General features: G+C 70.2%; 1 protein-coding gene across 1 annotated transcript in view; it reads left to right on the top strand.

Annotated features, from left to right (window-relative positions):
* The window catches only part of LOC137310041 (pneumococcal serine-rich repeat protein-like), a gene marked incomplete at its 5' end in the record, with an annotated part of 143,496 nt that overhangs the window by 43,956 nt on the left and 85,253 nt on the right, over window positions 1-14,287 (top strand). The window contains 4 exons of the mRNA XM_067978006.1: window positions 4,141-4,443; window positions 4,477-4,849; window positions 7,711-8,141; window positions 8,175-8,547. Coding sequence (XP_067834107.1) covers window positions 4,141-4,443; window positions 4,477-4,849; window positions 7,711-8,141; window positions 8,175-8,547 — 1,480 coding nt within the window. The remainder of the gene's footprint in view (window positions 1-4,140; window positions 4,444-4,476; window positions 4,850-7,710; window positions 8,142-8,174; window positions 8,548-14,287) is intronic.

Here is a 14,287-nt window from a genome sequence, read left to right as displayed (position 1 = left end):
ACCCTGCGAGCGTCACCCTGCGAGCGTCACCCTGCGAGCGACACCCTGCGAGAGTCACCCTGCGAGCGTCACCCTCCGAGCGTCACCCTGCGAGCGTCACCCTGCGAGCGTCACCCTGCGAGCGTCACCCTGCGAGCGACACCCTCCGAGCGTCACCCTGCGAGAGTCACCCTCCGAGCGTCACCCTGCGAGCGTCACCCTCCGAGCGACACCCTGCGAGCGACACCCTGCGAGAGTCACCCTCCGAGCGTCACCCTGCGAGAGTCACCCTGCGAGCGTCACCCTGCGAGAGTCACCCTCCGAGCGTCACCCTGCGAGAGTCACCCTCCGAGCGACACCCTGCGAGCGTCACCCTCCGAGCGTCACCCTCCGAGCGTCACCCTCCGAGCGTCACCCTGCGAGCGACACCCTCCGAGCATCACCCTCCGAGCGTCACCCTTCGAGCGACAACCTCCGAGAGTCACCCTGCGAGCGACACCCTCCGAGCGTCACCCTCCGAGCGTCACCCTCCGAGAGTCACCCTGCGAGCGTCACCCTGCGAGCGTCACCCTGCGAGCGTCACCCTCCGAGCGTCACCCTCCGAGCGTCACCCTGCGAGCGACACCCTCCGAGCGACACCTTGCGTGCGTCACCCTCCGAGCGTCACCCTGCGAGCGTCACCCTGCGAGCGTCACCCTGCGAGCGTCACCCTCCGAGCGTCACCCTGCGAGCGACACCCTCCGAGAGTCACCCTGCGAGCGTCACCCTGCGAGCGTCACCCTGCGAGCGTCACCCTCTGAGCGTCACCCTCCGAGCGTCGCCCTCCGAGAGTCACCCTGCGAGCGTCACCATGCGAGCGACACCCTCCGAGCATCACCCTGCGAGCGTCACCCTCCGAGAGTCACCCTCCGAGCGTCGCCATCCGAGAGTCACCCTGCGAGCGTCACCCTCCGAGCGTCACCCTGCGAGCGTCACCCTCCGAGCGTCACCCTCCGAGCGTCACCCTCCGAGCGTCACCCTGCGAGCGTCACCCTGCGAGCGTCACCCTGCGAGCGTCACCCTCCGAGCGTCACCATCCGAGCGTCACCCTGCGAGCGACACCCTGCGAGCGTCACCCTGCGAGCGTCACCCTGCGAGCGTCACCCTCCGAGCGTCACCCTCCGAGCGTCACCATCCGAGCGTCACCCTGCGAGAGTCACCCTGCGAGCGTCACCCTCCGAGCGACACCCTGGGAGCGTCACCCTGCGAGCGTCACCCTGCGAGCGTCACCCTGCGAGCGTCACCCTCCGAGCGTCACCCTCCGAGCGACACCCTGCGAGCGTCACCCTGCGAGCGTCACCGTGCGAGCGTCACCCTACGTGCGTCACCCTGCGAGCGTCACCCTGCGAGCGTCACCCTGCGAGCGTCACCCTACGTGCGTCACCCTGCGAGCGTCACCCTCCGAGCGACACCCTGCGAGCGTCACCCTCCGAGCGTCACACTGCGAGCGTCACCCTACGTGCGTCACCCTGCGAGCGTCACCCTGCGAGCGTCACCCTGCGACCGTCACCCTGCGAGCGTCACCCTCCGAGCGTCACCCTGCGAGCGTCACCCTGGGAGCGTCACCCTGCGAGCGTCACCCTGCGACCGTCACCCTGCGAGCGTCACCCTCCGAGCGTCACCCTGCGAGTGTCACCCTCCGAGCGTCACCCTGCGAGCGTCACCCTGCGAGCGTCACCCTGCGACCGTCACCCTGCGAGCGACACCCTCCGAGCGTCACCCTGCGAGCGTCACCCTCCGAGCGTCACCCTCCGAGCGTCACCCTGCGAGCGTCACCCTGCGAGCGTCACCCTGCGACTGTCACCCTCCGAGCGTCACCCTCCGAGCGACACCCTGCGAGCCTCACCCTGCGACCGTCACCCTGCGAGCGTCACCCTCCGAGCGTCACCCTGCGAGCGACACCCTCCGAGCGACACCCTGCGAGCGTCACCCTGCGAGCGACACCCTGCGAGCGTCACCCTCCGAGCGTCACCCTCCGAGCGATACCCTCCGAGCGTCACCCTGCGAGCGTCGCCCTCCGAGCGTCACCCTGCGAGCGTCACCCTGCGAGCAACAACCTGCGAGCGTCACCCTCCGAGCGTCACCCTGCGAGCGACACCCTGCGAGCGTCACCCTCCGAGCGACACCCTGCGAGCGTCACCCTGCGAGCGTCACCCTGCGAGCGTCACCCTGCGAGCGACAACCTGCGAGCGATACCCTCCGAGCGTCACCCTGCGAGCGTCACCCTGCGAGCGTCACCCTGCGAGCGACACCCTGCGAGCGTCACCCTGCGAGCGTCACCCTGCGAGCGACAACCTGCGAGCGTCACCCTGCGAGCGTCACCCTGCGAGCGTCACCCTGCGAGCGACAACCTGCGAGCGTCACCCTCCGAGCGTCACCCTGCGAGCGTCACCCTGCGAGCGTCACCCTCCGAGCGTCACCCTCCGAGCGTCACCCTGCGAGCGACACCCTCCGAGCGTCACCCTCCGAGCGTCACCCTGCGAGCGACACCCTCCGAGCGTCACCCTGCGAGCGACACCCTGCGAGCGTCACCCTGCGAGCGTCACCCTGCGAGCGTCACCCTGCGAGCGATACCCTGCGAGCGTCACCCTCCGAGCGTCACCCTGCGAGCGTCACCCTGCGAGCGTCACCCTGCGAGCGACACCCTGCGAGCGTCACCCTGCGAGCGTCACCCTGCGAGCGTCACCCTGCGAGCGTCACCCTGCGAGCGTCACCCTGCGAGCGACACCCTCCGAGCGTCACCCTCCGAGCGACACCCTGCGAGCGTCACCCTGCGAGCGTCACCCTCCGAGCGTCACCCTGCGAGCGTCACCCTGCGAGCGTCACCCTGCGAGCGTCACCCTCCGAGCGACACCCTGCGAGCGTCACCCTGCGAGCGTCACCCTCCGAGCGTCACACTGCGAGCGACACCCTGCGAGCGTCACCCTCCGAGCGTCACCCTGCGAGCGTCACCCTCCGAGCGTCGCCCTCCGAGCTTCACCCTGCGATCGTCACCCTGCGAGCGTCACCCTCCGAGCGTCACCCTCCGAGCGTCACCCTGCGAGCGTCACCCTGCGAGCGTCACACTGCGAGCGACACCCTGCGAGCGTCACCCTCCGAGCGTCACCCTGCGAGCGTCACCCTCCGAGCGTCGCCCTCCGAGCTTCACCCTGCGAGCGTCACCCTGCGAGCGTCACCCTCCGAGCGTCACCCTCCGAGCGTCACCCTGCGAGCGTCACCCTGCGAGCGTCACCCTCCGAGCGTCACCCTGCGAGCGTCACCCTGCGAGCGACACCCTGCGAGCGTCACCCTCAGAGCGTCACCCTCAGAGCGTCACCCTCCGAGCGTCACCCTGCGAGCGTCACCCTGCGAGCGACACCCTCCGAGCGTCACCCTGCGAGCGTCACCCTCCGAGCGTCACCCTCCAAGCGTCACCCTGCGAGCGTCACCCTCCGAGCGACACCCTGCGAGCGTCACCCTCCGAGCGACAACCTACGAGCGACACCCTGCGAGCGTCACCCTGCGAGCGTCACCCTGCGAGCGTCACCCTGCGAGCGACACCCTCCGAGCGTCATCCTGCGAGCGTCACCCTGCGAGCGTCACCCTGCGAGCGACACCCTCCGATCGTCACCCTGCGAGCGTCACCCTCCGAGGGTCACCCTCCGAGCGTCACCCTGCGAGAGTCTCCATGCGAGCGACACCCTGCGAGCGTCACCCTGCGAGCGTCACCCTGCGAGCGTCACCCTGCGACCGTCACCCTCCGAGCGTCACCCTGTGAGCGTCACCCTGCGAGCGTCACCCTCCGAGCGTCACCCTGCGAGCGACACCCTGCGAGCGACACCCTGCGAGCGTCACCCTCCGAGCGTCACCCTGCGAGCGTCACCCTGCGAGCGTCACCCTCCGAGCGTCACCCTGCGAGCGACACCCTGCGAGCGACACCCTGCGAGCGTCACCCTCCGAGCGTCACCCTGCGAGCGTCACCCTGCGAGCGTCACCCTGCGAGCGTCACCCTGCGAGCGTCACCCTGCGAGCGTCACCCTCCGAGCGACATCCTGCGAGCGTCACCCTCCGAGCGACACCCTCCGAGCGTCACCCTACGAGCGTCACCCTGCGAGCGTCACCCTGCGAGCGTCACCCTCCGAGCGACAACCTACGAGCGACACCCTGCGAGCGTCACCCTCCGAGCGTCACCCTGCGAGCGTCACCCTGAGAGCGACACCCGCCGAGTGACACCCTGCGAGCGTCACCTTCCGAGCGTCACCCTGCGAGCGTCACCCTCCGAGCGTCACCCTGCGAGCGTCACCCTGCGAGCGTCACCCTGCGAGCGTCACCCTACGAGCGACACCCTGAGAGCGTCACCCTACGAGCGACACCCTGAGAGCGACACCCTGCGAGCGTCACCCTCCGAGCGACACCCTCCGAGCGTCACCCTACGAGCGTCACCCTGCGAGCGTCACCCTGCGAGCGTCACCCTCCGAGCGACAACCTACGAGCGACACCCTGCGAGCGTCACCCTCCGAGCGTCACCCTGCGAGCGTCACCCTGAGAGCGACACCCGCCGAGTGACACCCTGCGAGCGTCACCCTCCGAGCGTCACCCTGCGAGCGTCACCCTCCGAGCGTCACCCTGCGAGCGTCACCCTGCGAGCGTCACCCTGCGAGCGTCACCCTACGAGCGACACCCTGAGAGCGTCACCCTGCGAGCGACACCCTCCGAGCGTCACCCTGCGAGCGACACCCTGCGAGCGTCACCCTGCGAGCGTCACCCTCCGAGCGACACCCTGCGACTGTCACCATCCGAGCGACACCCTCCGAGCGTCACCCTACGAGCGTCACCCTGCGAGCGTCACCCTGCGAGTGTCACCCTCCGAGCGACAACCTACGAGCGACACCCTGCGAGCGTCACCCTGCGAGCGTCACCCTGCGAGCGTCACCCTGCGAGCGTCACCCTCCGAGCGACACCCTGCGAGCGTCACCCTGCGAGCGACAACCTCCGAGCGTCACCCTGCGAGCGACACCCTGCGAGCGTCACCCTGCGAGCGACACCCTCCGAGCGTCACCCTGCGAGCGTCGCCCTGCGAGCGTCACCCTGAGAGCGTCACCCTGCGAGCGACACCCTCCGAGCGTCACCCTCCGAGCATCACCCTGCGAGCGTCACCCTGAGAGCGTCACCCTGCGAGCGACACCCTCCGAGCGACACCCTGCGAGCGTCACCCTGAGAGCGTCACCCTGCGAGCGTCACCCTGAGAGCGTCACCCTGCGAGCGACACCCTCCGAGCAACACCCTCCGAGCGTCACCCTGAGAGCGTCACCCTGCGAGCGACACCATCCGAGCGTCACCCTGAGAGCGTCACCCTGCGAGCGACACCCTGCGAGCGTCACCCTGCGAGCGTCACCCTGCGAGCGACACCCTGCGAGCGTCACCCTGCGAGCGTCACCCTGCGAGCGACACCCTGCGAGCGTCACCCTGCGAGCGACACCCTGCGAGCGTCACCCTCCGAGCGTCACCCGCCGAGCGTCACCCTGCGAGCGTCACCCTCCGAGCGTCACCCTGCGAGCGTCACCCTGCGAGCGTCACCCTGCGAGCGTCACCCTGCGAGAGACACCCTGCGAGAGTCACCCTGCGAGCGTCACCCTGCGAGCGTCACCCTGCGAGCGTCACCCTGCGAGCGTCACCCTGCGTGCGTCACCCTGCGAGCGACACCCTCCGAGCGTCACCCTCCGAGCGTCACCCTCCGAGCGTCACCCTCCGAGCGTCACCCTGCGAGCGTCACCCTCTGAGCGTCACCCTGCGAGCGTCACCCTCCGAGCGTCACCCTGCGAGCGTCACCCTGCGAGCGTCACCCTCCGAGCGACACACTGCGAGCGACACCCTGCGAGCGTCACCCTGCGAGCGTCACCCTGCGAGCGTCACCCTCCGAGCGACACCCTCCGAGCGTCACCCTCCGAGCGTCACCCTGCGAGCGTCACCCTCCGAGCGTCACCCTGCGAGCGTCACCCTCCGAGCGTCACCCTCCGAGCGTCACCCTGCGAGCGTCACCCTGCGAGCGTCACCCTCCGAGCGACACCCTGCGAGAGTCACCCTCCGAGCGACACCCTGCGAGCGTCACCCTCCGAGCGTCACCCTGCGAGCGTCACCCTCCGAGCGACACCCTGCGAGCGTCACCCTGCGAGCGTCACCCTGCGAGCGTCACCCTGCGAGCGTCACCCTCCGAGCGACACACTGCGAGCGTCACCCTGCGAACGTCACCCTGCGAGCGACACCCTCCGAGCGTCACCCTGCGAGCGTCACCCTGCGAGCGACACCCTGCGAGCGTCACCCTGCGAGCGTCACCCTCCGAGCGACACCCTGCGAGAGTCACCCTCCGAGCGACACCCTGCGAGCGTCACCCTCCGAGCGTCACCCTGCGAGCGTCACCCTCCGAGCGACACCCTGCGAGCGTCACCCTGCGAGCTTCACCCTGCGAGCGTCACCCTGCGAGCGTCACCCTCCGAGCGACACACTGCGAGCGTCACCCTGCGAACGTCACCCTGCGAGCGACACCCTCCGAGCGTCACCCTGCGAGCGTCACCCTGCGAGCGACACCCTGCGAGCGTCACCGTGCGAGCGTCACCCTCCGAGCGACACCCTGCGAGCGTCACCCTGCGAGCGTCACCCTGCGAGCGTCACCCTGCGAGCGTCACCCTCAGAGCGACACCCTCCGAGCGTCACCCTGCGAGCGTCACCCTGCGAGCGACACCCTGCGAGCGTCACCCTGCGAGCGTCACCCTGCGAGCGTCACCCTGCGAGCGTCACCCTCCGAGCGACACCCTCCGAGCGTCACCCTGCGAGCGTCACCCTGCGAGCGTCACCCTGCGAGCGACACCCTCCGAGCGACACCCTGCGAGCGACACCCTGCGAGCGTCACCCTGCGAGCGTCACCCTGCGAGCGTCACCCTCCGAGTGACACCCTGCGAGCGTCACCCTGCGAGCGTCACCCTCCGAGCGTCACCCTGCGAGCGTCACCCTCCGAGCGTCACCCTGCGAGCGTCACCCTGCGAGCGACACCCTGCGAGCGTCACCCTCCGAGCGACACCCTGCGAGCGACACCCTGCGAGCGTCACCCTGCGAGCGTCACCCAGCGAGCGTCATCCTGCGAGCGTCACCCTCCGAGCGACACCCTGCGAGCGTCATCCTGCGAGCGTCACCCTCCGAGCGTCACCCTGCGAGCGTCACCCTGCGAGCGTCACCCTCCGAGCGTCACCCTGCGAGCGTCACCCTGCGAGCGTCACCCTGCGAGCGTCACCCTGCGAGAGACACCCTGCGAGAGTCACCCTGCGAGCGTCACCCTCCGAGCGTCACCCTGCGAGCGTCACCCTGCGAGCGTCACCCTGCGAGCGTCACCCTGCGAGAGTCACCCTGCGAGCATCACCCTGCGAGCGTCACCCTGCGAGCGTCACCCTGCGAGAGTCACCCTGCGAGCGTCACCCTGCGAGCGTCACCCTGCGTGCGTCACCCTGCGAGCGACACCCTCCGAGCGTCACCCTCCGAGCGTCACCCTGCGAGCGTCACCCTCTGAGCGTCACCCTGCGAGCGTCACCCTCCGAGCGTCACACTGCGAGCGTCACCCTGCGAGCGTCACCCTCCGAGCGACACACTGCGAGCGACACCCTGCGAGCGTCACCCTGCGAGCGTCACCCTGCGAGCGTCACCCTCCGAGCGACACCCTGCGAGAGTCACCCTGCGAGCGTCCACCCTGCGAGCGACACCCTGCGAGCGTCCACCCTCTGAGCGTCACCCTGCGAGCGTCACCCTCCGAGCGTCACACTGCGAGCGTCACCCTGCGAGCGTCACCCTCCGAGCGACACACTGCGAGCGACACCCTGCGAGCGTCACCCTGCGAGCGTCACCCTGCGAGCGTCACCCTGAGAGCGACACCCGCCGAGTGACACCCTGCGAGCGTCACCCTCCGAGCGTCACCCTGCGAGCGTCACCCTCCGAGCGTCACCCTGCGAGCGTCACCCTGCGAGCGTCACCCTGCGAGCGTCACCCTACGAGCGACACCCTGAGAGCGTCACCCTACGAGCGACACCCTGAGAGCGACACCCTGCGAGCGTCACCCTCCGAGCGACACCCTCCGAGCGTCACCCTACGAGCGTCACCCTGCGAGCGTCACCCTGCGAGCGTCACCCTCCGAGCGACAACCTACGAGCGACACCCTGCGAGCGTCACCCTCCGAGCGTCACCCTGCGAGCGTCACCCTGAGAGCGACACCCGCCGAGTGACACCCTGCGAGCGTCACCCTCCGAGCGTCACCCTGCGAGCGTCACCCTCCGAGCGTCACCCTGCGAGCGTCACCCTGCGAGCGTCACCCTGCGAGCGTCACCCTACGAGCGACACCCTGAGAGCGTCACCCTGCGAGCGACACCCTCCGAGCGTCACCCTGCGAGCGACACCCTGCGAGCGTCACCCTGCGAGCGTCACCCTCCGAGCGACATCCTGCGACTGTCACCATCCGAGCGACACCCTCCGAGCGTCACCCTACGAGCGTCACCCTGCGAGCGTCACCCTGCGAGTGTCACCCTCCGAGCGACAACCTACGAGCGACACCCTGCGAGCGTCACCCTGCGAGCGTCACCCTGCGAGCGTCACCCTGCGAGCGTCACCCTCCGAGCGACACCCTGCGAGCGTCACCCTGCGAGCGACAACCTCCGAGCGTCACCCTGCGAGCGACACCCTGCGAGCGTCACCCTGCGAGCGACACCCTCCGAGCGTCACCCTGCGAGCGTCGCCCTGCGAGCGTCACCCTGAGAGCGTCACCCTGCGAGCGACACCCTCCGAGCGTCACCCTCCGAGCATCACCCTGCGAGCGTCACCCTGAGAGCGTCACCCTGCGAGCGACACCCTCCGAGCGACACCCTGCGAGCGTCACCCTGAGAGCGTCACCCTGCGAGCGTCACCCTGAGAGCGTCACCCTGCGAGCGACACCCTCCGAGCAACACCCTCCGAGCGTCACCCTGAGAGCGTCACCCTGCGAGCGACACCATCCGAGCGTCACCCTGAGAGCGTCACCCTGCGAGCGACACCCTGCGAGCGTCACCCTGCGAGCGTCACCCTGCGAGCGACACCCTGCGAGCGTCACCCTGCGAGCGTCACCCTGCGAGCGACACCCTGCGAGCGTCACCCTGCGAGCGACACCCTGCGAGCGTCACCCTCCGAGCGTCACCCGCCGAGCGTCACCCTGCGAGCGTCACCCTCCGAGCGTCACCCTGCGAGCGTCACCCTGCGAGCGTCACCCTGCGAGCGTCACCCTGCGAGAGACACCCTGCGAGAGTCACCCTGCGAGCGTCACCCTGCGAGCGTCACCCTGCGAGCGTCACCCTGCGAGAGTCACCCTGCGAGCGTCACCCTGCGAGCGTCACCCTGCGTGCGTCACCCTGCGAGCGACACCCTCCGAGCGTCACCCTCCGAGCGTCACCCTCCGAGCGTCACCCTCCGAGCGTCACCCTGCGAGCGTCACCCTCTGAGCGTCACCCTGCGAGCGTCACCCTCCGAGCGTCACCCTGCGAGCGTCACCCTGCGAGCGTCACCCTCCGAGCGACACACTGCGAGCGACACCCTGCGAGCGTCACCCTGCGAGCGTCACCCTGCGAGCGTCACCCTCCGAGCGACACCCTCCGAGCGTCACCCTCCGAGCGTCACCCTGCGAGCGTCACCCTCCGAGCGTCACCCTGCGAGCGTCACCCTCCGAGCGTCACCCTCCGAGCGTCACCCTGCGAGCGTCACCCTGCGAGCGTCACCCTCCGAGCGACACCCTGCGAGAGTCACCCTCCGAGCGACACCCTGCGAGCGTCACCCTCCGAGCGTCACCCTGCGAGCGTCACCCTCCGAGCGACACCCTGCGAGCGTCACCCTGCGAGCGTCACCCTGCGAGCGTCACCCTGCGAGCGTCACCCTCCGAGCGACACACTGCGAGCGTCACCCTGCGAACGTCACCCTGCGAGCGACACCCTCCGAGCGTCACCCTGCGAGCGTCACCCTGCGAGCGACACCCTGCGAGCGTCACCCTGCGAGCGTCACCCTCCGAGCGACACCCTGCGAGAGTCACCCTCCGAGCGACACCCTGCGAGCGTCACCCTCCGAGCGTCACCCTGCGAGCGTCACCCTCCGAGCGACACCCTGCGAGCGTCACCCTGCGAGCTTCACCCTGCGAGCGTCACCCTGCGAGCGTCACCCTCCGAGCGACACACTGCGAGCGTCACCCTGCGAACGTCACCCTGCGAGCGACACCCTCCGAGCGTCACCCTGCGAGCGTCACCCTGCGAGCGACACCCTGCGAGCGTCACCGTGCGAGCGTCACCCTCCGAGCGACACCCTGCGAGCGTCACCCTGCGAGCGTCACCCTGCGAGCGTCACCCTGCGAGCGTCACCCTCAGAGCGACACCCTCCGAGCGTCACCCTGCGAGCGTCACCCTGCGAGCGACACCCTGCGAGCGTCACCCTGCGAGCGTCACCCTGCGAGCGTCACCCTGCGAGCGTCACCCTCCGAGCGACACCCTCCGAGCGTCACCCTGCGAGCGTCACCCTGCGAGCGTCACCCTGCGAGCGACACCCTCCGAGCGACACCCTGCGAGCGACACCCTGCGAGCGTCACCCTGCGAGCGTCACCCTGCGAGCGTCACCCTCCGAGTGACACCCTGCGAGCGTCACCCTGCGAGCGTCACCCTCCGAGCGTCACCCTGCGAGCGTCACCCTCCGAGCGTCACCCTGCGAGCGTCACCCTGCGAGCGACACCCTGCGAGCGTCACCCTCCGAGCGACACCCTGCGAGCGACACCCTGCGAGCGTCACCCTGCGAGCGTCACCCAGCGAGCGTCATCCTGCGAGCGTCACCCTCCGAGCGACACCCTGCGAGCGTCATCCTGCGAGCGTCACCCTCCGAGCGTCACCCTGCGAGCGTCACCCTGCGAGCGTCACCCTCCGAGCGTCACCCTGCGAGCGTCACCCTGCGAGCGTCACCCTGCGAGCGTCACCCTGCGAGAGACACCCTGCGAGAGTCACCCTGCGAGCGTCACCCTCCGAGCGTCACCCTGCGAGCGTCACCCTGCGAGCGTCACCCTGCGAGCGTCACCCTGCGAGAGTCACCCTGCGAGCATCACCCTGCGAGCGTCACCCTGCGAGCGTCACCCTGCGAGAGTCACCCTGCGAGCGTCACCCTGCGAGCGTCACCCTGCGTGCGTCACCCTGCGAGCGACACCCTCCGAGCGTCACCCTCCGAGCGTCACCCTGCGAGCGTCACCCTCTGAGCGTCACCCTGCGAGCGTCACCCTCCGAGCGTCACACTGCGAGCGTCACCCTGCGAGCGTCACCCTCCGAGCGACACACTGCGAGCGACACCCTGCGAGCGTCACCCTGCGAGCGTCACCCTGCGAGCGTCACCCTCCGAGCGACACCCTGCGAGAGTCACCCTGCGAGCGTCCACCCTGCGAGCGACACCCTGCGAGCGTCCACCCTCCGAGCGTCACCCTCCGAGCGTCACCCTGCGAGCGACACCCTCCGAGCGTCACCCTCCGAGCGTCACCCTGCGAGCGTCACCCTCCGAGCGTCACCCTGCGAGCGTCACCCTCTGAGCGTCACCCTGCGAGCGTCACCCTCCGAGCGTCACCCTGCGAGCGTCACCCTGCGAGCGTCACCCTGCGACCGTCACCCTGCGAGCGACACCCTGCGAGCGTCACCCTGCGAGCGTCACCCTGCGAGCGTCACCCTCCGAGCGACACCCTGCGAGCGACACCCTGCGAGCGTCACCCTGCGAGCGTCACCCTGCGAGCGTCACCCTCCGAGCGACACCCTGCGAGAGTCACCCTGCGAGCGTCCACCCTGCGAGCGACACCCTGCGAGCGTCCACCCTCCGAGCGTCACCCTGCGAGCGTCACCCTGCGAGCGTCACCCTGCGAGCGTCACCCTCCGAGCGACACCCTCCGAGCGTCACCCTCCGAGCGTCACCCTGCGAGCGTCACCCTCCGAGCGTCACCCTGCGAGCGTCACCCTCCGAGCGTCACCCTGCGAGCGTCACCCTGCGAGCGTCACCCTCCGAGCGACACCCTGCGAGAGTCACCCTCCGAGCGACACCCTGCGAGCGTCACCCTCCGAGCGTCACCCTGCGAGCGTCACCCTCCGAGCGACACCCTGCGAGCGTCACCCTGCGAGCGTCACCCTGCGAGCGTCACCCTGCGAGCGTCACCCTGCGAGCGTCACCCTCCGAGCGACACCCTCCGAGCGTCACCCTGCGAGCGTCACCCTGCGAGCGTCACCCTGCGAGCGACACCCTCCGAGCGACACACTGCGAGCGTCACCCTGCGAACGTCACCCTGCGAGCGACACCCTCCGAGCGTCACCCTGCGAGCGACAACCTGCGAGCGTCACCCTGCGAGCGTCACCCTCCGAGCGACACCCTGCGAGAGTCACCCTCCGAGCGACACCCTGCGAGCGTCACCCTCCGAGCGTCACCCTGCGAGCGTCACCCTCCGAGCGTCACCCTGCGAGCGTCACCCTCAGAGCGACACCCTGCGAGCGTCACCCTGCGAGCGTCACCCTGCGAGCGTCACCCTGCGAGCGTCACCCTCCGAGCGACACACTGCGAGCGTCACCCTGCGAACGTCACCCTGCGAGCGACACCCTCCGAGCGTCACCCTGCGAGCGTCACCCTGCGAGCGACACCCTGCGAGCGACACCCTGCGAGCGTCACCCTCCGAGCGTCACCCTGCGAGCGTCACCCTGCGAGCGACACCCTGCGAGCGTCACCCTGCGAGCGTCACCCTGCGAGCGTCACCCTCCGAGCGACACCCTCCGAGCGTCACCCTGCGAGCGACACCCTGCGAGCGTCACCCTGCGAGCGTCACCCTGCGAGCGACACCCTCCGAGCGACACCCTGCGAGTGACACCCTGCGAGCGTCACCCTGCGAGCGTCACCCTGCGAGCGTCACCCTGCGAGCGTCACCCTGCGAGCGTCACCCTCCGAGCGACACCCTGCGAGCGTCACCCTGCGAGCGTCACCCTGCGAGCGTCACCCTGCGAGTGACACCCTCCGAGCGACACCCTGCGAGCGACACCCTGCGAGCGTCACCCTGCGAGCGTCACCCTGCGAGCGTCACCCTCCGAGCGACACCCTGCGAGCGTCACCCTGCGAGCGTCACCCTCCGAGCGTCACCCTGCGAGCGTCACCCTGCGAGCGACACCCTGCGAGCGTCACCCTCCGAGCGACACCCTGCGAGCGACACCCTGCGAGCGTCACCCTGCGAGCGTCACCCTGCGAGCGTCATCCTGCGAGCGTCACCCTCCGAGCGACACCCTGCGAGCGTCACCCTGCGAGCGACAACCTGCGAGCGTCACCCTGCGAGCGACACCCTCCGAGCGTCACCCTGCGAGCGTCACCCTGCGAGCGTCACCCTCCGAGCGTCATCCTGCGAGCGTCACCCTCCGAGCGTCATCCTGCGAGCGTCGCCCTCCGAGCGTCACCCTGCGAGCGTCGCCCTCCGAGCGTCGCCCTCCGAGCGTCACCCTGCGAGCGTCACCCTGCGAGCGACACGCTGCGAGCGTCACCCTCCGAGAGTCACCCTGCGAGCGTCACCCTGCGAGCGTCACCCTGCGAGCGTCACCCTGCGAGCGACACACTGCGAGCGTCACCCTGCGAGCGTCACCCTGCGAGCGTCACCCTGCGAGCGTCACCCTCCGAGCGACACCCTGCGAGCGTCACCCTCCGAGCGTCACCCTGCGAGCGTCACCCTGCGAGCGTCACACTGCGAGCGACACACTGCGAGCGACACACTGCGAGCGTCACCCTCCGAGCGTCACCCTGCGAGCGTCACCCTGCGAGCGTCACCCTGCGAGCGTCACCCTCCGAGCGACACCCTCCGAGCGTCACCCTGCGAGCGACACCCTCCGAGCGTCACCCTGCGAGCGTCACCCTGCGAGCGTCACCCTGCGAGCGTCACCCTGCGAGCGTCACCCTGCGAGCGACACCCTGCGAGCGTCACCCTGCGAGCGTCACCCTCCGAGCGTCACCCTGCGAGCGTCACCCTGCGAGCGACACCCTGCGAGCGTCACCCTCCGAGCGACACCCTGCGAGCGACACCCTGCGAGCGTCACCATGCGATCGTCACCCTGCGAGCGTCACCCTCCGAGCGACACCCTGCGAGCGTCACCCTGCGAGCGTCACCCTCCGAGCGTCACCCTGCGAGCGTCACCCTGCGAGCGACACCCTGCGAGCGTCACCCTCCGAGCGACACCCTGCGAGCGACACCCTGCGAGCGTCA

Source organism: Heptranchias perlo, unplaced genomic scaffold (assembly GCF_035084215.1).
Source record: "Heptranchias perlo isolate sHepPer1 unplaced genomic scaffold, sHepPer1.hap1 HAP1_SCAFFOLD_200, whole genome shotgun sequence".
In the NCBI taxonomy this organism is placed as follows: Eukaryota; Metazoa; Chordata; class Chondrichthyes; order Hexanchiformes; family Hexanchidae; genus Heptranchias; species Heptranchias perlo.
The sequence above is the reverse complement of the archived record's forward strand: the minus strand, read 5'-3'. Positions and strand labels throughout refer to the sequence as shown.